Below are 27,301 nucleotides of genomic sequence, written 5' to 3' on the forward strand. Positions count from 1 at the left end.
GTGAGCCCCCCTTGGGACAACCTCATCACCTTGGAACTTCCCCAGCACTTAGAACAGTGCTTTGCACATAGTAAGCGCTTAATAAATGCTATTTAAAAAATTAATGAATGAGTGAATGAATGAATGAACGAATGAATGAATAAATGAGTGAGTGAGTGAGTGAGTGAATGATGAATGAATGAATGAGTGAGTGAGTGAGTGAGTGAATGATGAATGAATGAATGAATGAATGATGAATGAAGTCTTTTAGACTGTGAGCCCACTGTTGAGTAGGGACTGTCTCTATATGTTGCCAACTTGTACTTCCCAAGCGCTTAGTACAGTGCTCTGCACACAGTAAGCACTCAATAAATACAATTGATTGATTGATTGATTGAATGATGAATGAATGATGAATGAATGAATGAATGAGTGAGTGAGTGAATGAATGAATGAGTGAATGAGCGAATGAATGAATGAGTGAATGAGTGAATGAATGATGAATGAATGATGAATGAGTGAGTGAGTGAGTGAGTGAATGAATGAGTGAATGAGTGAATGAATGATGAATGAATTATTCAGTGAGTGAGTGAATGAGTGAATGAATGAAGAAAGAAAGGAAGAAAGAAAGAAAGAAAGAAAGAAAGAATGAATGAATGAATGAATGAATGAATGAATGAATGAATGAATGAACGAATGAACGAACGAACTTACGAACGAACGAACGAACGAACGAACGAATGAATGAATGTGGAAAGGATGTGGGGAAAGGTGGGAGAACGGAACCACTTCGTCTAGACGGCTGCGTTTCCGGCCGGAGCGCCTTTCCCCGCGCGCCCCTTACCGGAAGTAGGTCTTCCGCCCGGCGTCCGTCCGACCTTCAGTCCCCGTCCCCGCGCCCACTTCCGCTCCCCCGGGGCGGGGCCGCGCATGCGCGGGGCCGTGGGCCTGGTCGGACACGATGGCGGCGCGGCCCTTGCCCGGGCACGTGGGGCGCGTGCGCGTCCTCTACCGGCGCCTGCTGGTGCTGCACCGCGGGCTGCCCGACGCCCTGAAGGCCTTGGGCGACCAGTACGTCCGGGAAGAGTTTAGACGCCACCGGACGGTGGGGCCTGACCGAGCCCAGAGCTTCCTCCAAGAATGGGAGGCAAGTGGCCACCCCCTCATCCTCCTCCCCTTTCCCCCCCAAACTCTCATCCCCTGTCTGCTGGCTGGGTGACCTTGGGTAAGTCACTTCCCTTCTCTAGGCCTCAGTTCCCTCACCTGTAAAATGGGGATTCATTCATCCCATCGTATCCATCGTAATCATCATAATCAATCAATCAATCGTATTTATTGAGCGCTTACTATGTGCAGAGCACTGTACTAAGCGCTTGGGAAGTACAAATTGGCAACACGTAGAGACAGTCCCTACCCAACAGTGGGCTCACAGTCTAAAAGGGGGAGACAGAGAACAGAACCAAACATACCAACAAAATAAAATAAATAGGATAGAAATGTACAAGTAAAATAAATAAATGAATAAATAAATAGAGTAATAAATATGTGCAACCATATATACATATATACAGGTGCTGTGGGGAAGGGAAGGAGGTAAGATGGGGGGATGGAGAGGGGGACGAGGGGGAGAATAATCACAGTAGTCATAATAATTATGATATCTGTTTGTAAGTGCTTACTATGTGCCAAGCACTGTACTAAGCGCTGGGGTGGATCCAAGTAAATAATAATAATGACATTTGTTAAGCGCTTACTATGTGCAAAGCACTGTTCTAAGCGCTGGGGGGGATACAAGGTGATCCCACATGGGGCTCACAGTCTTAATCCCCATTTTCCAGATGAGGTAACTGAGGCTCAGAGAAGTGACTTGCCCAAGGTCACGCAGCAGACGTGTGGCAGAGTGGGATTCGAACCCATGACCTCTGACTCCAAAGCCCGGGCTCTTTCCACTGAGCCACGCCGCTTCTCCAGGTGGGACACAGTCCCTGTCCCACGTGGGGCCACATTCTCAATCCCCCCATTTTACAGATGAGGGAACCGAGGCACAGAGAAGGAAAGCGACTTGCCTAAAGCCACACAGCGGACCAGGGGTGGGAAGCAGCGTGGCTCAGTGGAAAAGAGCCCGGGCTTTGGAGTCAGAGGTCATGGGTTCAAATCCCGGCTCTGCCGATTGTCAGCTGTGTGACTTTGGGCAAGTCACTTCACTTCTCTGGGCCTCAGTGACCTCATCTGGAAAATGGGGATGAAGACTGTGAGTCCCATGTGGGACAACCTGATCACCTTGTAACCTCCCCAGCGCTTAGAACAGTGCTTTGCACATAGTAAGCGCTTAATAAATGCCATCATTAAGGGATGGAGGCAGGATTACTCTATTTATTCTATTTATTTATTACTCTATTTATTTTACTTGTACATATCTATTCTATTTATTTTTTGTTAGTATGTTTGGTTTTGTTCTCTGTCTCCCCCTTTTAGACTGAGCCCACTGTTGGGTAGGGACTGTCTCTATATGTTGCCAATTTGTACTTCCCAAGCGCTTAGTACAGTGCTCTGCACATAGTAAGCGCTCAATAAATACGATTGATGATGATTACTCTATTTTACTTGTACATATCTATTCTATTTATTTTATTTTGTTAATATGTTTGGTTTTGTTCTCTGTCTCCCCCTTTTAGACTGTGAGCCCACTGGTGGGTAGGGACTGTCTCTATATGTTGCCAACTTGGACTTCCCAAGCGCTTAGTACAGTGCTCTGCACACAGTAAGTGCTCAATAAATACGATTGATGATGATGATGATTAGAACCCACGACCTCCGACTCCCAAGCCCGTGCGTTAACAGCCTTGGAAGGCTGGTGGCCTGGGTTCTAATCCCCCCTCTGCTATGAGAGTTTAAAAAAAACGACTGTAAATACACTGGAGAGTTTAGACTAAATCACTTAGAAGTACTGCGATAAAAATTTTCAGCGCTTAGAACAGTGCTGTGCACATAGTAAGCGCTTAACAAACGCCATCATTATTATTGTTATTATTGAGAAGCAGCGTGGCTCAGTGGAAAGAGCCCAGGCTTTGGAGTCAGAGGTCATGGGTTCAAATGCCGGCCCTGCCGCTTGTCAGCTGTGTGACTTTGGGCAAGTCACTTCTCTGGGCCTCAGTTCCCTCATCTGGAAAATGGGGACTAAGACTGTGACCCCCTCCCCGTGGGGCGACCTCATCACCTTGTAACCTCCCCAGTGCTTAGAACAGTGCTTTGCATATAGTAAGCGCTTAATAAACACTATCAAGCTCACTCTCTTCCTCCCTTCAAGGCCCTGCTGAGAGCTCACCTCCTCCAGGAGGCCTTCCCAGACTGAGCCCCTTCCTTCCTCTCCCCCTCGTCCCCCTCTTCATCCCCCCCCATCTTACCTCCTTCCCCACAGCGCCTGTATATATGGATATATATTTGTACATATTTATTACTCTATTTATTTTACTTGTACATATCTATTCGATTTATTTTATTTTGTTAGTATGTTTGGTTTTGTCTCCCCCTTTTAGACTGTGAGCCCACTGTTGGGTAGGGACTGTATCTATATGTTGCCAATTTGCACTTCCCAAGCGCTGCACACAGTAAGCACTCAATAAATACGATTGATCATGATGATTATTATTATTATTATCCACTACGCCTTGCTACTTCTCTAAATGGACCTGATTTTAAATAGATCCGGTAAAATAATGATGGTACTTGTTAATGATGGTATTTGTTAAGCGCTTACTATGTGCAAAGCACTGTTTTAAGCGCTGGGGAGGATACAGGGTAATCAGGTTGTCCCACGTGGGGCTCACAGTCTCAGTCCCCATTTCCCAGATGAGGGAACTGAGGCACAGCGAATCATCATCATCATCAATCGTATTTATTGAGCGCTTACTATGTGCAGAGCACTGTACTAAGCGCTTGGGAAGTACAAATTGGCAACATATAGAGACAGTCCCTACCCAACAGTGGGCTCACAGTCTAAAAGGGGGAGACAGAGAACAAAACCAAACATACTAACAAAAAATAAATAGAATAGATATGTACAAGTAAAATAAATAAATAGAGTAATAAATAAATAGAATAAATAAATAGAGTAATCCTGCCTCCATCCCTTAATGATGGCATTTATTAAGCGCTTACTATGTGCAAAGCACTGTTCCAAGCGCTGGGGAGGTCACAAGGTGATCAGGTTGTCCCACATGGGACTCACAGTCTTCATCCCCATTTTCGAATCAATCAATCATATTTATTGAGCACTTACTGTGTGCAAAGGACTGTTCTAAGCGCTGGGGCAGATATAAGGTGATCAGGTTGTCCCAAGCGGGGCTCACAGTCTCAGTCCCCATTTTCCAGATGAGGGAACTGAGGCCCACCGAATCAATCAATCAATCGTATTTATTGAGCACTTACTGTGTGCAAAGCACTGTTCTAAGCGCTTGGGTAGATATAAGGTGATCAGGTTGTCCCACGCGGGGCTCACAGTCTCAGTCCCCATTTTCCAGATGAGGGAACTGAGGCCCAGCGAATCAATCAATCAATCGTATTTATGGAGCGCTTACTGTGTGCAGAGCACTGTACTAAGCGCTTGGGAGGTCCAAGTTGGCAACATATAGAGACGGTCCCTACCCAACAGTGGGCTCACAGTCTAAAAGTGACTTGTCCAAAGCCACCCAGCTGACAAGTGGCAGAGTCGGGATTCGAACCCAGGACCTCGGACTCCAAAGCCCGGGCTCTTTCCACTGAGCCACGCTGCTTCTAAGGGGGCGTCGTGCAGTACAGTGTGAGGCTGATTTTAAAAATTTCAGTTGGTGAGGTTTCCACAGGATGGCAGAGTATGTACAGTTCAGTGTGGTATCCGGGTGCGAAAAAGCTTGGAGGAAAATTGAGAAAATTTCAGCTTTTAATTCATTCATTCATTCCTTCAATCGTATTTATTGAGCGCTTACTGTGTGCAGAGCACTGTACTAAGCGCTTGGGAAGTACAAGTTGGCAACATCTAGAGACGGTCCCTACCCAACAGCGGGCTCACAGCCTAGAAGGGGGAGACAGACAACAAAACCAAACATATTAACAAAATAATCCCTGTGGTTTGCACAGAAGTCAGCATTCCGTGCTTGTTTTCATGCTAAGCGCTTAGTACAGTGCCCTACACATAGAAAAGTAATTGCTCATCATTCATTCAATCGTATTTATTGAGCACTTACTGTGTCCTGTGTGTATCAATCAATCAATCGTATTTATTGAGCGCTTACTGTGTGCAGAGCACTGTACTAGGTGCTTGGGAAGTACAAGTTGGCAACCTATATATGTATATTGATTTTATTTGTACATATTTATTGTATTTATTTTATTTTGTTAATATGTTTTGTTTTATTGTCTGTCTCCCCCTTCTAGACTGTGAGCCCGCTGTTGGGTAGGGACCGTCTCTGTATGTTGCCGACTTGGACTTCCCAAGCGCTTAGTACAGTGCTCTGCACACAGTAAGCGCTCAATAAATACAATTGAATGAATGAATAATAATAATAATGATGGCATTTGTTAAGCGCTTACTATGTGCAAAGCACTGTTCTAAGCTCTGGGGGGTGATACAAGGTGATCAGGTTGTCCCACGTAGGGCTCACAGTCAATCCCCATTTCACAGCTGAGGGAACTGAGGCTCAGGGAAGTGAAGTGACTTGCCCAAGGTCACACAGCAGACATGTGGCGGAGCTGGGATTCGAACCCATGACTTCTGACTCCAAAGCCCAGGCTCGTTCCCACTGAGCCACGCTACTTCCGTAGAAATAATAATGATGCCATTTATTAAGCGCTTACTACGTGCAAAGCACTGTTCTAAGCGCTGTTGCGGTTACAGGGTGATCAGGTCCCACAAGGGGCTCACAGTCTTAATCCCCATTTTACAGATGAGGGAACTGAGGCCCAGAGAAGTGAAGTGACTTGCCCAAAGTCACACAGCTGACAGCGGAGCTGGGATTTGAACTCATGACCTCTGACTCCAAAGCCCTGGCTCTTCCCACTGAGCCATCATCGCTTCAAGCCCGGGCTCTTCCCACTGAGCCCCCCATGTCCCACGTGGGGCTCAGTCTTAATCCCCATTTTACAGATGAGGCAACTGAGGCCCAGAGAAGTTGTGACTTGCCCAAGGTCACACAGCAGATATGTGGCAGCGCCGGGATTAGAACCCATGACCTCTGACTTCTGCACCTGTATATACGTATATATGTTTGTACATATTTATTACTCTATTTATCCTACTTGTACATATCTATTCTATTTATTTTAGTTTGTTAGTATGTTTGGTTTTGTTGTCTGTCTCCCCCTTCTAGACTGTGAGCCCACTGTTGGGTAGGGACCGTCTCTATATGTTGCCAACTTGGACTTCCCAAGCGCTTAGTACAGTGCTCTGCACACAGTAAGCGCTCAATAAATGCGATTGATTGATTGATTGATTGATTGATTGACTCCCAAGCCCATGCTCTTTCCACCGAGCCACACTGCTACGCTTCCTCTCCCCAGGCCTCGGTCCACGGCAAGATCTCGATGCTCACCTCCTCCAGGAGGCCTTCCCAGACTGAGCCCCTTCCTTCCTCTCCCCCTCGTCCCCCTCTCCATCCCCCCATCTTACCTCCTTCCCTTCCCCACAGCACCTGTATATATGTATATATGTTTGTACATATTTATTACTCTATTTATTTTACTTGTACATATCTATTCTATTTATTTTATTTTGTAAGTATGTTTGGTTTTGTTCTCTGTCTCCCCCTTTTAGACTGTGAGCCCACTGTTGGGTAGGGACTGTCTCTAGATGTTGCCAATTTGTACTTCCCAAGCGCTTAGTACAGTGCTCTGCACATAGTAAGCGCTCAATAAATACGATTGATGATGATGATGATGCGGACCCGCCGGCCGGTCAGATGGGACGCTTCAAGAGTTGTCTCTGAAAACCTCCGTCCCGCCCTGAGCGATTCCGTCCCTGTCCCCTCGCTCCGGGAATTCATTCATTCAATCGTATTTATTGAGCGCTTACTGTGTGCAGAGCACTGGACTAAGCGCTTGGGAAGTCCAAGTCGGCAACATCTAGAGACGGCCCCTACCCAACAGCGGGCTCACAGTCTACAAGGGGGAGACAGACAACAAAACAAAACTTATTAACAAAATAAATAGAATAAATATGTACAAATAAAATAAATAAATAAATATACATCTACACAGGACACAGTAAGCGCTCAATAAATTCATTCATTCATTCAATCGTATTTATGGAGCGCCTACTGTGTGCAGAGCACTGGACTAAGCGCTTGGGAAGTCCAAGTTGGCAACATCTAGAGACGGTCCCTGCCCAACAGCGGGCTCACAGTCTAGAAGGGGGAGACAGACAACAAAACAAAACTTATTAACAAAATAAATAGAATAAATATGTACGAATAAAATAAATAAATAAATATACATATGCACAGGACACAGTAAGCGCTCAATAAACTCATTCATTCATTCAGTCGTATTTATGGAGCGCCTACTGTGTGCAGAGCACTGGACTAAGCGCTTGGGAAGTACAAGTTGGCAACACCTAGAGACGGTCCCTACCCAACAGTGGGCTCACAGTCTAGAAGGGGGAGACAGAGAACAAAACAAAACTTATTACCAAAATAAATAGAATAAATATGTACGAATACAATAAATAAATAAATATACATATGCACAGGACACAGTAAGCTCTCAATAAATTCGTTCATTCATTCAATCGTAGTTATGGAGCGCCTACTGTGTGCAGAGCACTGAACTAAGCGCTTGGGAAGTCCAAGTTGGCAACATCTAGAGACGGTCCCTGCCCAGCAGCGGGCTCACAGTCTAGAAGGGGGAGACAGACAACAAAACAAAACTTATTAACAAAATAAATAGAATAAATATGTACGAATAAAATAAATATACATATACACAGGACACAGGAAGCGCTCAATAAATTCATTCATTCATTCAATCGTATTTATGGAGCGCCTACTGTGTGCAGAGCACTGGACTAAGTGCTTGGGAAGTCCAAGTTGGCAACAGACAGAGACTGAATGATGATACGATGGAATGAATGAATCCCCATTTTACAGGTGAGGGAACTGAGGCCTAGAGAAGGGAAGTGACTTACCCAAGGTCACCCATCCAGCAGACAGGGGATGAGAGTTTGGGGGGGCCCAGGGGGGAAGGGGGAGGAGGATTTGGGGGTGGCCACTTGCCTCCCATTCTTGGAGGAAGCGCTGGGCTCAGTCAAGCCCGACCGGCCGGTGGCGTCTAAACTCGTCCCGGACGTACTGGTCGCCCAAGGCCTTGGAAATGGGGCTTGGAGGCCTGCGAAATGGCATTTTTAGACTGTGAGCCCACTGTTGGGTAGGGACTGTCTCTATAGGTTGCCAGCTTGTACTTCCCAAGCGCTTAGTCCAGTGCTCTGCACACAGTAAGCACTCAATAAATGTGATTGATTGAATGATTGATTTGGGAGGTGACTTCCCAAAGTGGAAGTAAGGGTAGTGCTTAAAGCCTGGGCCTGAGCGTCAGAAGAGCCACCGCCAGTCTCGTGTACTTGGCTCATGTACTAAGCGCTCAGTACAGTGTTCTGCACCCAGTAAGCACTCAATAAATACGATTGAATAAGTGTGTGACCTAGGGCAAGTCACCAATTTCTGTGCCTCAGTTGCCTCATCTGTAAAAGGGGGATTAAGACTGTGAACCCCCGGTGGCGCAGGGACTGTGTCCAACCTGATAGGCTTGCACCTACCCAGTGCTTAGTAATAATAATAATAATAATAATACTACTACTAATAATAATAATAATGGCATTTATTAAGCGCTTACTATGTGCAAAGCACTGTTCTGAGGGCTGGGCAAGTCACCAATTTCTGTGCCTCAGTTGCCTCATCTGTAAAAGGGGGATTAAGACTGTGAACCCCAGGTGGGACAGGGACTGTGTCCAACCTGATAGGCTTGCACCTACCCAGCGCTTAGTAATAATAATAATAATAATAATGGCATTTATTAAGTGCTTACTATGTGCAAAGCACTGTTCTGAGCGCTGGGGAGGTTACAAGGTAATCAGGTTGTCCCACGGGGGACTCACAGTCTCAATGCCCATTTTACAGATGAGGTAACTGAGGCCCAGAGAAGTTAAGTGACTTGCCCAAAGTCACACAGTTGTACAGTGCCTGGCACCTAGTAAGAGCCTAACAAATGCCATTTGAAAGAAAAAGGAGGCTTGGCGGTTCTTAGACACAGGCTTGGAAAACAAAGCTAATTCTCACTGTGAAATATTAGAATAATAATTCACTGCAATCTTGCTTTATGGAGAATAGGCAGCTCCTGAAATTAATTTCTGCATAATAAAACATGACCTTAATAAGAAGATTTTTAATCTTGGGATATTAGCACGTGGGGGCTGTGTAGGGAGGCTTTTAAGCATGTGTCAATATTCTCGTTTTATTGTTTTTCTTCGGAAGGACAGCGATAGCTCTCTCAGATTTGCATTCCTTAGGGTGAGCAGGGGACTGTAGGCCGGGGCCCGGAATTTGGAATTATCCGAGTCAGTTAAATTGGATAGTATGGGAAATGTCTTTTTAATTTGAAAGTGGAACCCGAAAAAGAGGTTCCAGCAGTGATTCCGTTGCAGAAGGCCAAGCAAGAGAGTGCTTTCTCTTTCTTAATGGAAAGGGCATTTTTCACTGACTTTTTGGAAACACCGTTATTACACATAAAATAGAGAAGGGGCCACACGTTCCGTATCAAGTTATTTTTGCAGGCTAAAAGCCGTTGTGTGTTTTCTTGTTTGAAAGCAGATCATGTACAGGCAAGACACTTTTTGGGTGATTACTGGGTGATTTTTTTCGGCAGTGGTTGGTTATAAAATGGAATTTCCCATCCCACCCCCATCCACAAAAGTTCCCATCATTAGGATCAAGTTGTGCCTGGAAAAAGGGAAGTCAGGGAAAATGTCCAGAGCCATTCCAAAGTGCAGTTCTCCGCAGACTCTCACCCCCTGCGACGTTTTCCTGCAGCGGGACTGGATTGGAAGCTCGTTTCGGGCCGGGGACGGATCCATCAGCTCGCTTATACTGGACTCCCCCGAGCGCTCAGTACAGTGCTCGGCGCACAGTCAGCAACGGAGCACGTTGCACTGAGAAGCAGCGTGACTTGGTGGCTAGAGCCCGGGCGTCAGGAGGTCCCGGGTTCAAATCCCGGCTCTGCCACTTCATCATCATCATCATCAACTGTATTTATTGAGTGCTTACTGTGTGCACAGCACTGTACTAAGCGCTTGGGAAGTACAAGTTGGCAACATATAGAGACAGTCCCTACCCAGCAGTGGGCTCACTTGTCTGCTGGGTGACCTTGGGCCAGTCGCTTCACTTCTCTGGGCCTCAGTTCCCTCATCTGGAAAATGGGGGTGGAGACTGCGAGGCCCACGTGAGACAGGGACTGAGTCCACCTCGATTTGCTCGTATCCCACCCCAGCGCCTAGTTCGGGGCCTGGCACAAAGTAAGCGCTTAACAAATACCTTCATTACTATTATTTTTAGACTGTGAGCCCACTGTTGGGCAGGGACCATCTCTATATGTTGCCAATTTGTACTTCCCAAGCGCTTAGTCCAGTGCTCTGCACACAGTAAGCGCTCAATAAATACGATTGATGATGATGATATTATTGTTATTCTCCGGTGGTCGGCCGGACGTGATGGGGGAGAGCGTCCTTATCGGTTCTGGCATTCGCGTTCCCGAAATGGAGAATGAACCGAAAAGGAGGGTCTTCCCAGTCCAAGCCCCCCTTTCCTCTTTTCCCACTCCTGTCTTCCCGGCCCCGTTGGCCGGGTCCGTTTCTCCCCGCAGGAGGTCCGGAGGGTCTCCCCCAGTGTCCTCCTCCTCCTCTTCCTCTCTTGAAGGCCTCAGCCCTCCAGTTCCCCTCCTTGCTGGAAGACTCTGGCCACCTGCACAGAGACGGGACCCCCCCGCTTTCCAAGGCACAGTGAAACCATTCATCATCATCATCATCAATCGTATTTATTGAGCGCTTACTATGTGCAGAGCACTGTACTAAGTGCTTGGGAAGTACAAATTGGCAACATATAGAGAAAGTCCCTACTCAACAGCGGGCTCGCAGACTAAAAGGGGGAGACAGAGAACAAAACCAAACATACTAACAAATTCCTTCCATTCATTCATTATGTTGCCAACTTGTACTTCCCAGGCGCTTAGTACAGTGCTCTGCACACAGTAAGCGCTCAATAAATACGATTGAATGAATGAATGAAATTCAGTCGGTAGTATTCATTGAGCACCTCAGAGCACTGTTCTAAGCTCATGGGAGAGGACAGTGAGCCCAGTGTTGGTAGGGACCGTCTCTATATGTTGCCAACTTGTGCTTCCCAAGCGCTTACTACAGTGCTCTGCACACAGTAAGCGCTCAATAAATACGATTGAATGAATGAATGAAATTCAGTCGATAGTATTCATTGAGCACCTCAGAGCACTGTTCTAAGCTCATGGGAGAGGACAGTGAGCCCACTGTTGGGTAGGGACTGTCTCTATATGTTGCCAACTTGTACTTCCCAAGCGCTTAGTACAGTGCTCTGCACACAGTAAGCGCTCAATAAATACGATTGAATGAATGAATGAAATTCAGTCGATAGTATTCATTGAGCACCTCAGAGCACTGTTCTAAGCTCATGGGAGAGGACAGTGAGCCCACTGTTGGGTAGGGACCGTCTCTATATGTTGCCAACTTGTGCTTCCCAAGCGCTTAGTACAGTGCTCTGCACACAGTAAGCGCTCAATAAATATGATCGACGATGATGACAGTCGAACAGTAAACAGACACATCCCCTGCCCACAACGAGCCGATAGTCTAAAGGCGGAGACGGACATGAATAGAAATCTGTAAGTGACAGATACGGAAGTAAGTGCTGTGGGGCTGGGAGGGGGGATTCATTCATTCAGTCGTATTTATTGAGCGCCTGCTGTGTGCGGAGCACTGTACTAAGCGCTTGGAAAGTACAAGACGGTAATAAAGAGAGACTATCCCTGCCCACAACGGGCTTACAGTCTAGGGGGGGGCGGTGAATAAAGGGAGCAAGTCGGGGCGACGACGCAGAAGGAAGAGGGAGAAGAGGAAAGGGGGGCTTAGGGAAGAGAAGCAGCATGGCTCAATGGAAAGAGCCCGGACTTTGGAGTCGGAGGTCATGGGTTCGAATCCCGGCTCTGACCGTTGTCAGCTGTGTGACTTTGGGCAAGTCACTTAACTTCTCTGGGCCTCAGTGACCTCATCTGTATAATGGGGATTAAGGCTGTGAGCCCCCCGTGGGACAACCTGATCGCCTTGTAACCTCCCCAGCGCTTAGAACAGTGCTTTGTACATAGTAAGCGCTTAATAAATGCCGTTATTATTAGGGAAGGCCCTTCCGACGGACAGTGGTCGGCCCCACTTGCCAGGAGGCAACAAAGAAACCAAAGTCAATTCCCTGGGGATATTTCAAATCGTAGTATCCTAGTATTTCCACCCTGCGGGAGCCCCACACCAAAACGTGGCTAAAAATAATGTTTCTCTAGTGGCCGGCAGATTATTCTCCTGAAAAATAAATCCGCAATTAGACTGAAAAAGGAAGGCTAGGAGAGGTGGAAGTTTTAATTGTTCCCCGGATGCCCCTTCCCCAAATAATAACTGTTCTCTAATTGGCAAAGAGAGCGAACATACCATGAGAAAGAGAGAGACCCATCCTACGGCAGAAATAATTGCTTAAAAGTGATCCCACCTGACCCTGGGGAATCGATCGGTGGTATTTATTGAGCATTAACTGGGTGCAGAGTACTGTACTGAGCACTTGGGTGAGCATAGTACAGTAAAGTCGGTCGACCCGTTCCCTGTCTACAAGGAGCTTCCAGTCTGGAGCGTTTCTAGACTGTGAGCCCACTGTTGGGTAGGGACCGTCTCTATATGTTGCCAACTTGTACTTCCCAAGCGCTTAGTACAGTGCTCTGCACACAGTAAGCGCTCAATAAATACGATCGATTGATTTGAGAACATGAGCCCACTGTTGGGTAGGGACTGTCTCTATATGGTGCCAATTTGTACTTCCCAAGCGCTTAGTACAGTGCTCTGCACATAGTAAGCGCTCAATAAATACGATTGATGATGATGATGGTGTCTAGCATTGAGAATCAGGTCTCGAGTTGGAGCGTGACCTTGTCAGGGAACAATTGTCCAGAATCAATCAATCAGAAGTATTGAACACTCATTCATTCATTCGGTTGTATTTATTGAGTGCTTACTGTGTGCAGGGCACTGTACTAAGCGCTTGGGAGAGCACAATACTGTACTTAGCGCTTGGGAGCGTATTACAGAGTTGGTAGATATGTTCCCTGCCCAGCTCTGCTCTTTGTCTGCTGTGTGACCTTGGGTAAATCACTTCACTGTGCCTCAGTTCCCTCTTCTGTAAAATGGGGGTTAAGACAGTGAGCCCCACATGGGACAGGGTCCAACCTGTTTAACCTGTCTCTACCCCAGTGCTTAGAACAGGGCTTGACACCTAAGCGCTTTACAAATACTATCATTATTAATAATGATAATAATTACCATCCCCCCATCTTACCTCCTTCCCTTCCCCACAGCACCTGTATATATGTATATATGTTTGTACATATTTATTACTCTATTTATTTATTTTTCTTGTACATATCTATCCTATTTATTTTATTTTGTTAGTGTGTTTGGTTTTGTTCTCTGTCTCCCCCTTTTAAACTGTGAGCCCACTGCTGGGTAGGGACTGTCTCTATATGTTGCCAATTTGTACTTTCCAAGCGCTTAGTACAGTGCTCTGCACATAGTAAGCGCTCAATAAATACGATTGATGATGATGATGATGATAATTATTACCATCTTGAGAATCAGCTTGTGAAGACTGGCTTCGGGGCGGAAGAGTAAGTTTCCTGCGACCCCGCATCCCGGGCGGTTTTCAGGGGTGAAAGAAGCCAACCAGAGGTGAAGGGCCACTTGGTTAGCCGCCGGGCCAGTGAAGCAGTCAGTGGTATTTATTGAGCGCTTACTGTGTGCAGAGCACCATATTAAGCGCTTAATATGGCCGGGCCCGGGCTATTTCCACTAAATCAGCCCGCTTCTCCATGCCACACTTAGGTAAAGTGATTTTATTGTCATGTTCGTGTCAATTTGTCATCCGTTCCAGGGGTGGTTGGGAATTTAAGTTTGTAATTAAAGCGAAATTTTATTTGCCCTCATCTAAACTCATAAAACCCGGCTGGAGATTATTTCTCAGCGAGCTGAAAAGGCACACTGTAATTAATGGGTGTCATTTTCCTAATTGTAATGTATGTATTTATCCGGTCGATTAGTGTGCATGGAAAAATGCTAATTAAATATTTAAAATGGGATGCTCCATTTGGAGTTTCCGACCGAGCCGAAACATTCTCCGGTGGGGTGTTGCTGTGATAGCCCCCTTCCCCGCCCCCGACCCTAAAAACCCTCAGGACCCTTGGACAGAATTCAGTCCGTTCATCCCCCCAACCCCACAGCACTTATGTCCACATTTGTCATTTATTTACTTCAATTAAAAAATTGAAATAGACGGTCAGCTCGTTATGGGCAGGGGAGATGTCTGTTCTATTGTTCTATTGTCCTTTCCCAAGCGCTTAGTACAGCGAGCCACACATAGTAAACACTCAATAAATACGAGTTAATGACTATTGAGCGCCTGTCAGTCAGTTGTATATATTGAGCACTTAACTGTGTGCAGACCACTGTACTAAGCACTTGGGTGAGTAGAATGTAGCAGACACATTCCCTGCTCACAACGAGCTTCCATTCTGGAGGGGGAGACAGATCATCATCATCAATCGTATTGAGCGCTTACTATGTGCAGAGCACTGTACTAAGCGCTTGGGAAGTACACATTGGCAACATATAGAGACAGTCCCTACCCAACAGATAGGAGTAGATATGGGCATAAGGGCTGTGGGGCTGGGAGAGGGGATGAATAAAGGGAACTTAATACAGAGCAGTGTACTAAGCGCTTGGGAGAATAGGCCTCAACAGAATCAGTGGCCACATTCCCCGCCCATACCAAGTTTACACTCTTAAGTGGGGAGACGGACATGAGTAGAAATCAGTAATTTAGAATGTAAAGTGATGTTTCTAGGCATTGTAGGGTTGGCGGGGGACGATGACTAGCCAATCATCATCATCAATCGTATTTATTGAGCGCTTACTGTGTGCAGAGCACTGTACTAAGCGCTTGGGAAGTCCAAGTTGGCAACATATAGAGACAGTCCCTACCCAACAGTGGGCTCACAGTCTGAAAGGGGGAGACAGAGAACAAAACCAAACATACTAACAAAATAAAATAAATAGAATAGATATGTACAAGTAAAATAAATAAATAAATAGAGTAATAAATCTGTACAAACATATATACATATATACAGGTGCTGTGGGGAAGGGAAGGAGGTAAGATGGGGGGATGGAGAGGGGGACGAGGGGGATGGAGAGGGGGACGAGGGGGATGGAGAGGGGGACGAGGGGGAGAGGAAGGAAGGGGCTCAATCTGGGAAGGCCTCCTGGAGTAGGTGAGCTCTCAGTAGGGCCAATGTCCAAAGGTCAGAGATTGCAGGGCCATCTCCTCCAAGAGGCCTTCCCTGACCGCGCCCTCCTTTCCTCTTCTCCCGCTCCCTTCAGCGTCGCCCTGACTGGCTCCCTTTCTTCATCCCCTCTCCCAGCCCCGCAACACTTATGTCCACATCAGTCATTTATTGATTTCTGTTCATGTCCGTGCCTCCTGCCTCTCGACTGTGTGCTCGCTGTGGGCAGAGGAGATGTCTGCTCTCTCGTTCTATCGTCCTCTTCCAACCATCTGTCAGCCGCCCTGGGTCCCCGAGTGGGTGGCCTTGGGCGGGGGGGGTTGGAGATAGAGGAGGAGGGGGAGGAGGAGATGGGCAGCCAGGACTGGAAAATGAGCTCCAGGGCTCCCACTCTCCTCCCCACTCTCTCCCTCTCCCTTTCCCAATCCCTGTCTCTCTCTCTCTCTCATTCTCTCTCCCTGTCTCTCTCTCTCACTGTCTTCTCCTCTCTATCTCTCCCTGCCTCTCCCTCCCCATCTCTCCCTCTCCCTATCACTCCCTGCCTCTTCCTGTCTCTCTCCCTCTCTCCCTTATCCTGGCTCTCCCTATTTCTCCCTTCCTCTCTCCCTTCTCTCTCTCTCTCTCTCTCTCTCTCTCTCTCTCTCTCTCTCTCTCTCTCTCTCACTGTCTCTCCCTCTCCGTCTCTCCCTCTCCCTATCACTCCCTGCTTCTTCCTGTCTCTCTCCCTCTCTCCCTTATCCTGGCTCTCCCTATTTCTCCCTTCCTCTCTCCCTTCCTCTCTCTCTCTCTCTCTCTCTCACTCTCTCTCTCTCTCTCTCCCCCTTCCTTTCCCTCTCTCTCTCTCTCTCTCACTGTCTCTCCCTCTCCCTATCACTCCCTGCCTCTTCCTGTCTCTCTCCCTCTCTCCCTTATCCTGGCTCTCCCTATTTCTCCCTTCCTCTCTCCCTTCCTCTCTCTCTCTCTCTCTCTCTCTCTCTCTCTCTCTCTCTCTCTCTCTCTCCCTCTCTCCCTCTCTCTCTCTCTCCCTCTCCCTCCCTCTCTCCCTTTTATTGTCTCTCCCTCTTCCTTCCTCTCCCTCTCTCCCTCTCTCGCCCCCTGTCTCTCCCTATCTCTCTCCCTGTCTCTCCCTCTCCCTATCTCTCCCTGCCTCTCCCCTCTCCCCCTGCCTCTCCCTCTCTCCCTCCCTCTCTCCCTTTTCTTGTCTCTCCATCTTCCTTCCTCTCCCTCTCTCCCTCCCCCACTCTGTCTCCCTGTCTCTCTCTCTCCCTGCCCCTCCCTCTCTCCCTCCCTCTCTCCGTTTTCTTGTCTCTCCCTCTTTCTTCCTCTCTCTCTCCCTCCCTCTCTCCCTTTTCCTCTCTCTCCCTCTCCGTTCCTCTCCCTCTCTCCCTCTCCCTACCTCTCCCTGTCTCCCTGTCTCTCCCTCTCCCTGTCTCCTCCAGCCTGTCTCTCCCTCTCGCTTCTCCCATGTCTCCCTCTCTCTCTCCTCAGAAGGCCCTCAGCCCCACTCCGCGGTGGGCAGTGGGCCACGGGCAATGCTGAGGGAATGATTGTCTGTGTCCAACAGCCCCTGCCCACCTGCTTCCCTCACCACCAATACTGCATCGCTCCCCAAATCCTCCCTTTCATAGGCCCCCCAAAACACAAACACATACACACATACACCCCCCCCCAACCCCGCATCCCCACTAAAGGAGACAACTCTGTCCCCGCTCAGCTCTGACCTCCGCCCCGGTCAGTAGCCGTGTCACCTCCGAATGGACGGGTCCAGCCCTGCGGCCCCTGAATTATTGATATACATGGAGCACTACCCTGTGCAGAGCATTATATGAAGCGCTTTCACTCATTTGTTCATTCAGTTGGATTTATTGAGCACTTACTGTGTGCCAAGCACTGTACCAAGCGTTTGGGAGAGGGTAGTAGAGCAATAAACAGATACATTCTATGCCCACAGCGAGCTTACAGTCTAGAGGGGGAGGGAGACGTTAATAGAAATCGATCAATAAATTTAAAAAATTACAGATATATACATAAGTGTTGTGGGGCTACTTGGGAGAGGATATTATAACAGAATTGATTGATACGTTCCCAGGAGCATGGCCTAGTGGGTAGAGCCGAGGCCTGGGATTCAGAAGGACCTGGGTTCTAATCCGGCTCCATCACACATTGGCCGTAGGAAAGTCATTTCCCTTCTCTGGGCCTCAGTTCCTTCATCTGGAAAATGGGAATTAAAAGTGCAAGCCCATGTGGGACAGGAACTGTGTCCAACCTGATTAGCTCGTATCCACCCCGGCGCTTAGAACAGTGCTTGGCACATAGTAGGCGCTTAAGAAATACCATAATTATTATTATTATTACATCTCATCGCAGAGGGATTAGAGGAAGGGGACAGGGTGAAGTCTGATTGATGAAATTTCGCGGGCAGTATTAGAGCTACGAATAATAATAATAATAATGATGGCATTTTTAAGCGCTTACTATGTGCCAAGCACTGTTCTAAGCAGTGAAGTCAATGAGCGACTCCAATGAGAAATTGGCCCGCTCACTGTATCTTTAAGATGGAAAAGTGGAATGATTTGGACTCCAATCTGAAAAACAATAAGCGGGCTGGTTGTTAATTTGACTAATGCATTCCTCCCGATACCGCGCATGAGCTTAATTAGGTATCTCGCGAAAGAGGCAAAGATAGAGAGTGGTTTTAATTGCAGAGAGAATAAGAACTTTACATTTGGATTGATTTTTTTTTTTAATGTTTTACGTCTTTGTTCTTCCCCCTTCGACTCGTGCATTAGTGTGCGTTTGAATGACCTTCCTCTAATGATCGGATTCCATTTGTTGATTAAAACCTGTCAGGAGGTCAAATATATCATGGGTCTTCGCCGCTCCCGGCTCCGTTCCTCTGGCTCGGAGTGCCCTCCCTCCTCACATCTAATAATAATAATAATGATGGCATTTATTAAGCGCTTATTATGTGCAAAGCACTGTTCTAAGCGCTGTCTGCCAAGCTAGCTCTCTTGAAAGCCCTACTGAGAGCTCACCTCCTCCAGGAGGCCTTCCCAGACTGAGCCCTCTGCTCCCCCTCCCCATCGCCCCTACTCTCTCCCTCTGCTCTACCCCCTTCCCCGCCCCACAGCACTTTTTTTTAAAATAGCATTTGTTAAGCGCTTACTATGTGCAGAGCACTGTTCTAAGCGCTGGGGGGGAGACAAGGTGATCAAGTTGTCCCACGTGGGGCTCACAGTTTTAATCCCCATTTTACAGATGAGGGAACGGAGGCTAAGAGAAGTTAAGTGACTTGCCCAAGGTCACCCAGAAGCCGTGTGGCGGAGCGGAATTCGAACCCATGACCTCTGACTCCAAAGCCCGTGCTCTTTCCCCTGAGCCACGCTGCTTCCCTTGTGTATATTCCTTCGTATTTATTATTCTATTGATTTTATTAATAGAATTTTACAGATTACAGATGAGATGTCCCCACGTGGGACAACCTGATCAACTTGTATGCTCCCCAGCGTTTAGAACAGTGCTTGGCACATAGTAAGCGCTTAATAAATGCCATCATTATTATTATTATTACAATGCAGTAGTGTCAGGAGGCACGCTCCCCGCCCTCGCCGTCTCTGTCTTGCAAGATCATTCACCTGGCTGACAGTATCGGGGGTGTTTTTGGCTACCTTTTAGCCAGTGGTATTTATTCATCATCGTCAATCGCATTTATTGAGCGCTTACTGTGTGCAGAGCACTGTACTAAGCGCTTGGGAAGTACAAGTTGGCAACATATTTATTGAGCGCTCTCTGAGTGCGGAACACTGTATTGAGCGCTTGGGAGTGTTCAGTGCAGCTTAGTTGGTAAGCCTCTTCGCCCCCCTCAACAAGCACGTAAATTTCAGAGGAAGATTTTAAGTACACCTGAATTCAGGGCATTCTCTCCCCGTTATTAATCACCCCTTCGGTTGCATTTATTGAGCGTGTACTGTGCGCACAACACTGTGCAAAGCGTTTGGGAGGGTACACTACAGCAATAAACAGCTGTTGGGTAGGGACCGTCTCTGTATGTTGTCAACTTGTACTTCCCAAGCGCCTAGTACAGTGCTCTGCACACCGTAAGTGCTCAATAAATTCGATTGAATGAATGAATAAACAGACACATTCTCTGCTCACAGCGAGCTGACAGTCTAGAGGAGGAGAAGGACATGAACAGAAAACAATCAATGATCAATCAATCGTATTTATTGAGCGCTTACTGTGTGCAGAGCACTGTACTAAGCGCTTGGGAAGTACAAGTTGGCAACATATAGAGACAGTCCCTACCCAACAGTGGGCTTACAGTCTAAAAGGGGGAGACAGAGAACAAAACCAAACATACTAACAAAATAAAATAAATAGAATAGATATGTACAAGTAAAATAAATAAATAGAGTAATAAATATGTACAAACATATATACATATATACAGGTGCTGTGGGAAAGGGAAGGAGGTAAGATGGGGGGGGATGGAGAGGGGGACGAATGATGACAGACAGTCTCCCCCTTCTAGACTGTGAGCCCGCTGTTGGGTAGGGACCGTCTCTCGATGTTGCCAACTTGTACTTCCCAAGCGTTTAGTACAGTGCTCTGCACACAGTAATCAGTCAATCGTATTTATTGAGTGCTTACTGTGTGCAGAGCACCGTACAAAGCGCTTATATTATTATTCTTCATTCATTCAATAGTATTTATTGAGCGCTTACTGTGTGCAGAGCATCGGACTGGGCGCTTGGGAAAGTACAAGCACAAAGTATAAGTAGAAGCAGTGTGGCCTGGTGGCAAGAGCCCGGGCTTGGGTTCTAATCCCAGCTCTGCCCCTTGTCTGCTGTGTGACCTTGGGCAAGTCACTTCATTCATTCATTCATTCAGTCATATTTATTGAGCACTTACTGTGTGCAGAGCACTGTACTAAGCGCTTGGGAAGTACAAGCTGACAACATGTAGAGACAGTCCCTACCCAACAGCGGGTTCATCATCATCATCATCAACCGTATTTATTGAGTGCTTACTATGTGCAGAGCACTGTACTAAGCGCTTGGGAAGTACAAATTGGCAACATATTGAGACAGTCCCTACCCAACAGTGGGCTCACAGTCTAAAAGGGTTCACTTCTCTGGGCCTCAGTTCTCTCATCTGGAAGATGGGGATTAAGACGGTGAGCCCCAGGTAGGACAACCTCATTACTTTGTATCTCCCCCAGTGCTTAGAACGGTGCTCGGCACATAGTAAGCGCTTAACAAATGCCATTATTGTTATTATGCATTCATTCATTCAATCGTATTTATTGAGCGCTTACTGTGTGCAAAGCACTGTACTAAAAGCGCTTGGGAAGTACAAGTTGGCCACATATTAAGCGTGGAGAGGGAAGGAGGGGAAGGGAAGAGTGGTGTGTGTCGCCTCTGTCTGAGGCACTGCCCCCAGCCCTCACAGGCCGAGGCGTCCAGCACACTCCTCCGCCGCCCGCCCCCTACCACCTGGTGCGCTCAATAAATACAATTGAATGAATGAACAGGGACATGAGCGGTGTGGGACTGTAGGTGAGGTAGGATTGGGGTTGGGACAGTGGTGGGAGGAGTGGGAAGCTGTGATGTTTGTCCATATTTATTACTCTATTTATTTATTTATTTTACTTGTACATATCTATTCTATTTATTTTATCATCAGTCGTATTTATTGAGCGCTTACTATGTGCAGAGCACTGTACTAGCATTTTATTTTGTTAGTATGTTTGGTTTTGTTCTCTGTCTCCCCCTTTTAGACTGTGAGCCCACTGTTGGGTAGGGACCGTCTCTAGATGTTGCCAATTTGTACTTCCCAAGCGCTCAGTACAGTGCTCTGCACACAGTAAGCGCTCAATAAATACGATTGATGATGATGATGATTAAATATCTCCCCCCCATCCCCAAGACCACCTGCCCTCTCCGGGGCTCTGAGCCACCGCGGCCGACACACCGCACCTGGTCTCACTTAAATCCACAAGACGCAAATCCTCTGATCGACAGCGACCACTACAATCGATTTTCATTTTCAGCCCCCAAGTTTTCCATACCTTCGTTCCTGGAGGAGCCGCGTCGTGGAATAATCTAATAATAACCCTCTCCCAGTAACGTCATCCAGGTCTTCAAGCCCAAATGTAAAATAGCTGTCAGGGCAGATGCAGTTTTTTTTTTTTTTTTAAGAAGTGATTTAATTTCATTTAGCTTTTAATAGGTTGCTTTAAAGTGTTTCTGGGAATATACGACCTGCTTTGGGATTTATAGATGAAGCAAAAAGTTGACTGTCAATTAACAATTCATTTGACTCACATACGGGGAGCAGAGTTTTCCATATGCCGTCCTGGCAGGAAACGTTGCCCATTAATGGTAGAGTGGGGAGGAAATTGAGGTAGAGTGGAGAGGAAATTGAGATGGAGTGGGTTTTTGAGGCGCCTGGGTGATTTGGGGGTGTGAAAGAAGAAGGTCCCGTCAATCAATCAATCAATCATATTTATTGAGCGCTTACTATGTGCAGAGCACTGTACTAAGCGCTTGGGAAGTACAAATTGGCAACATATAGAGACAGTCCCTACCCAACATTGGGCTCCCATGTTTCACCTACATTTCATCTACGTTTCAGTCATCCCCTGGTGGCTCTGGATACTTTTGTTTATTAATAATAATAATACTAATGATAAATGTGATGTACGTTAAGCACTTACGAGGCACCAGGCACTGTACTAAGCGCTGCAGTAGATCCAAGTTGATCAAGTCGGTCACAGTCCCCGTTCCCCATGGGGCTCACAGTCTTAATCCCCATTTTACAGATGGGGGAACGGAGGCCCAGAGAATTCATTCATTCTGTCATTTTTAAATGAAGTGAAGTGACTTGCCCAAGGCCATACAGCAGACAAGTGGCAGAGCCGAGATTAGGGTCTCATTCATTCATTCAATCGTATTTATTGAGTGCTTACTGTGTGCAGAGCACTGTACTAAGCGCTTGGGAAGTCCAAGTTGGCAACATATAGAGACGGTCCCTACCCAACAGTGGGCTCACAGTCTAGAAGGCTCACAGTCCTAATCCCCATTTTACAGATGCGGGAACTGAGGCCCAGATCATTCATTCGTTCTGTCATTTTTAAGTGAAGTGATTTGCCCAAGACCATACAGCAGACAAGTGGCAGAGCCGAGATTAGGGTCTCATTCATTCATTCATTCATTCAATCGTATTTATTGAGCGCTTACTGTGTGCAGAGCACTGTACTAAGCGCTTGGGAAGTCCAAGTTGGCAACATAGAGAGACGGTCCCTACCCAACAGTGGGCTCACAGTCTAGAAGGCTCACAGTCCTAATCCCCATTTTACAGATGCGGGAACTGAGGCCCAGATCATTCATTCGTTCTGTCATTTTTAAGTGATTTGCCCAAGACCATACAGCAGACAAGTGGCAGAGCTGAGATTAGGGTCTCATTCATTCATTCAATCGTATTTATTGAGCGCTTACTGTGTGCAGAGCACTGTACTAAGCGCTTGGGAAGTCCAAGTTGGCAACATAGACGGTCCCTACCCAGCAGTGGGCTCACAGTCTAGAAGGCTCACAGTCCTAATCCCCATTTTACAGATGCGGGAACTGAGGCCCAGATCATTCATTCATTCTGTCATTTTTAAGTGAAGTGATTTGCCCATGCAGCAGTGGGTAGGGACCGTCTCTATATGTTGCCAACTTGTACTTCCCAAGAACTTAGTCCAGTGCTCTGCACACAGTAAGCGCTCAATAAATACGATTGATTGATTGATTGAAGTGGCAGAGCCGGGATTAGAACCCAGGTCCTTCTCACTCCCCGGCCTGAGCTCAATCCACTAGGCCGTGCTCGGCTGGTTGGGTCGCAGTCCTTCTGCCACCGTGGACTCCTTTCTTGTCTGCTGTGTGACCTTGGGCAAGTCACTTCACTTCTCTGGGCCTCAGTGACCTCACCTGTAAAATGGGGGTGGAGACGGTGAGCCCCCCGTGGGACAGGGACTGTGTCCAACCCCATTTGCTTGTTTCCATCCCAACGCTTAGAACGGTGCCTGGCACGTAGGAAGCGCTTAACAAATACCGGAATAATTATTGCTATTGCCCAGTGGCTGGGCTGCTAGTAGGGAGGCTCTGATCTGGGGAGAAGGCAGAGTGAGTTTGGGAAATTCCCCGGAGCAGGTGGGCTTTCCGAAGCATCGCGAAGCATTGCCAACTTGTACTTCCCAAGCGCTTAGTACAGTGCTCTGCACACAGTAAGCGCTCAATAAATAGGATTGAATGAATGAATGAATGAAAGAGGTGAGGGGCGTAGTGGATAGAGCCCCCTTTTTCCTCTCCTCCTCCCCATCCCCTCCGCCTTACCTCCTTCCCCTCCCCACAGCACCTGTATATAGGTTTGTACAGATTTATTATTCTATTTTACTTTTACATATTTACTATTCTATTTATTTTGTTAATGATGTGCATCTGCACACAGTAAGTGCTCAATAAATACGATTGATTGATTGATCTAGCTTTAATTCTATTTGATCTGACGACTTGACACCTGTCCACATGTTTTATTTTGGTGTCTGTCTCCCCCTTCTAGACTGTGAGCCCGTTGTTGGGTAGGGGCCGTCTCTATATGTTGCCGACTTGTACTTCCCAAGCGCTTAGTACAGTGCTCTGCACACAGTAAGCGCTCAATAAATACGATTGATTGATTGATTGATTGATTCTAATTCCGGCTCTGCCCCTTGTCTGCTGCGAGACCCCAGGCAAGTCACTTCACTTCTCTGGACCTCTGTTCCCTCGTCTGTAAAATGGGAGTTAAGACCGTGAGCCCCATCTGGGACCGGGAACTGTATATATGTTTGTACATATTTATTACTCTATTTATTTTACTTGTACTTATTTATTCTATTTATTTTATTTGGTTTATATGTTTTGTTTTGTTGTCTGTCTCCCCCTTCTAGACTGTGAGCCCGCTGTTGGGTAGGGACCGTCTCTAGATGTTGCCAACTTGGACTTCCCAAGCGCTTAGTACAGTGCTCTGCACACAGTAAGCGCTCAGTAAATACGATTGAATGAATGAATGAAAGGGAATTATTAGCTTGTATCTACCCCAGCGCTTAGTACGGTGCCCAGCACCTAGTAAGCGTGTAACAGATGTCATAAAAAAGCCAAAAAGCAGAGGAAGCGGGGAGTGAGAAATGTGCGTCTTGCTGTGTGTGGAAATAGGTGAGTTACCCAACTGATATCAAACTAGATGATGATAATGGTATTTGTTAGGCGCTTACTATGTGCCAAGCACTGTTCTAATGATGATGGCATTTATTAAGCGCTTACTATGTGCAAAGCACCGTTCTAAGCGCTGGGGAGTTTACAAGGCGATCAGGTTGTCCCACGGGGGGCTCACAGTCTTAATCCCCATTTTGCAGATGAGGGAACTGAGGCCCAGAGAAGTGAAGTCACTTGCCCAAAGTCACACAGCTGACATTTGGTGGAGCCGAGATTTGAACCCATGACCTCTGACTCCAAAGTCCGGGCTCTATCCATTGAGCCACGCTGCTTCTCTAAGCACTGGGGTAGATCAAGGTGATCAGGTTGTCCCACTTGGGGCTCCCAGTCTTAATGCCCATTTTACAGATGAGGGAACTGAGACACAGTCATTCATTCATTCAATCGTATTTATTGAGCGCTTACTGTGTGCAGAGCACTGTACTAAGCGCTTGGGAAGTACAAGTTGGCAACATATAGAGACAGTCCCTTCCCAACAGCGGGCTCAGTCTAGAAGGGGGAGACACAGAGAAGTTAAGCGGCTTGCCCAAGGTCACACAGCAGAGAAGTGGCGGAGCCAGGATTAGAACGGGATTAGGTCCTCCCACTGCCAAGCCTCTTGCTTCTAAACCACGCTGCTTCATTATCATTAAAGAACGATTATTAAAGAACAATCATTAAAGATCATTAAAGAACCCATGATTCAGAGAGCTTTCTGTTCCCATTAAAAGACAGGTGAACCACCAACAGCGAGGTGGGGAAGAGAAAATAATTCCAACTGCAGTTCCCATTCATTCAGTCGTATTTATTGGGCGCTTACTGTGTGCAAAGCACTGTACTAAGCGCTTGGGAAGTACAAGTCGGCAACGTATAGAGACGGTCCCTACCCAGCAGCGGGCTCACAGTCTGGAATCAATCAATCAATCGTATTTATTGGGCGCTTACTGTGTGCAAAGCACTGTACTAAGCGCTTGGGAAGTACAAGTTGGCAACATATAGAGACGGTCCCTACCCAACAGCGGGCTCACAGTCTAGAATCAATCAATCAATCGTATTTATTGAGCGCTTACTGTGTGCAGAGCACTGTACTAAGCGCTTAGAAGGGGGAAGGGGGATGATTCGAACTCATCTTCGGGCTGTAGGCCCAGATCCTCGGAGAGGAGTGAATATGTAGCCCCGCTCTAAGGAGGCTTAGGAGTGTGTAGTCGTTGGTCCTTTCAGAGGTGGAAACTTTAGGAAGAACGGCGAACCACGAGCTTGAGGTTACAGTGATGATTATTATGGTAATTTACTGAGCGCTTACCGTGGATAAAAATATTCTAAGCACTGGGGTAAGTGAACGTTCATTCATTCATTCAGTCAGTCATATTTATTGAGCGCCGACTTGTGCAGAGCACTGCACGAAGCGCTTGGAAAGTACAATTAGGCCACAGATTCATTCATTCAGTCGTATTTATCGAGCGCTGACTTTGTGCAGAGCACTGTACTAGGCTCTTGGAAAGTCCAGTTTGGCAACAGATAGAGACAATCCCTGCCCAACAACGGGCTCACGGTCTAGAAGCGGGGAGACAGAAAACAAGTCCCTGCCCAAGCAAAATGGCCTAGCAGACAGAGTCCGGCCCTGGGAGGCAGAAGGACCTGAGTTCTAATCCCGGCTCCGCCACTTCCCCACTGTGTGACCTTGGGAAAGTCACTTCACCGCTTGGTGCCTCAGTTCCCTGATCTTTAAAATGGGGATTAAGACGGCGAGCCCAGTACGGGACTGGGACTGTGTCCAACCAGGTTAGCCTGTATCTTGTATAGAGAAGCAGCGTGGCTCAGTGGAAAGAGCCCGGGCTTTGGAGTCAGAGGTCATGGGTTCAAATCCCGGCTCCACCAATTGTCAGCTGTGTGGCTTTGGGCAAGTCACTTCGCTTCTCTGTGCCTCAGTTACCTCATCTGTAAAATGGGGATGAAGACTGTGAGCCCCCCGTGGGACAACCTGATCACCTTGTAACCTCCCCAGCACTTAGAACAGTGCTTTGCACATAGTAAGCGCTTAATAAATGCCATTATTATTATTATTATTATTATTATTATTATCCACCTCAGTGCTTAGAACAGTGCTTCATTCATTCATTCAGTCGTATTTATTGAGCGCTTACTGTGTGCAGAGCACTGCTTGGGAAGTACAAGTTGGCCACATATAGAGACGGTCCCTACCCAACAACGGGCTCACGGTGCTTAACACATAATAAGCGCTCAACAAATACCGTTATCATTAGTATTCTCATTATTACTGTCTAGAGACGAGCTTCCAGTCTGGAGCAATGCGATTTGAAGGTGACGGGGGAAAAACACTTTGTCTTGAAGAGAATCGGAAGGAGTTTCGGGGCGTCCCAAATGGACCTTATACCTGTATATATGTATATATG

The 27,301-nt window shown here is 47.0% G+C and overlaps 1 protein-coding gene across 1 annotated transcript in view; it reads left to right on the forward strand.

Annotated features, from left to right (window-relative positions):
* Positions 1 to 940: 940 nt before the first annotated feature.
* Positions 941 to 27,301, forward strand: part of SDHAF3 (succinate dehydrogenase complex assembly factor 3) — a 42,094-nt gene continuing 15,733 nt past the window's right edge. Inside the window, exon 1 of the mRNA XM_038742632.1 lies at positions 941 to 1,126. Within this exon, the coding sequence (XP_038598560.1) occupies positions 941 to 1,126 (186 nt within the window). The remainder of the gene's footprint in view (positions 1,127 to 27,301) is intronic.

This window comes from Tachyglossus aculeatus, chromosome 2, assembly GCF_015852505.1.
Source record: "Tachyglossus aculeatus isolate mTacAcu1 chromosome 2, mTacAcu1.pri, whole genome shotgun sequence".
NCBI lineage: Eukaryota > Metazoa > Chordata > Mammalia > Monotremata > Tachyglossidae > Tachyglossus > Tachyglossus aculeatus.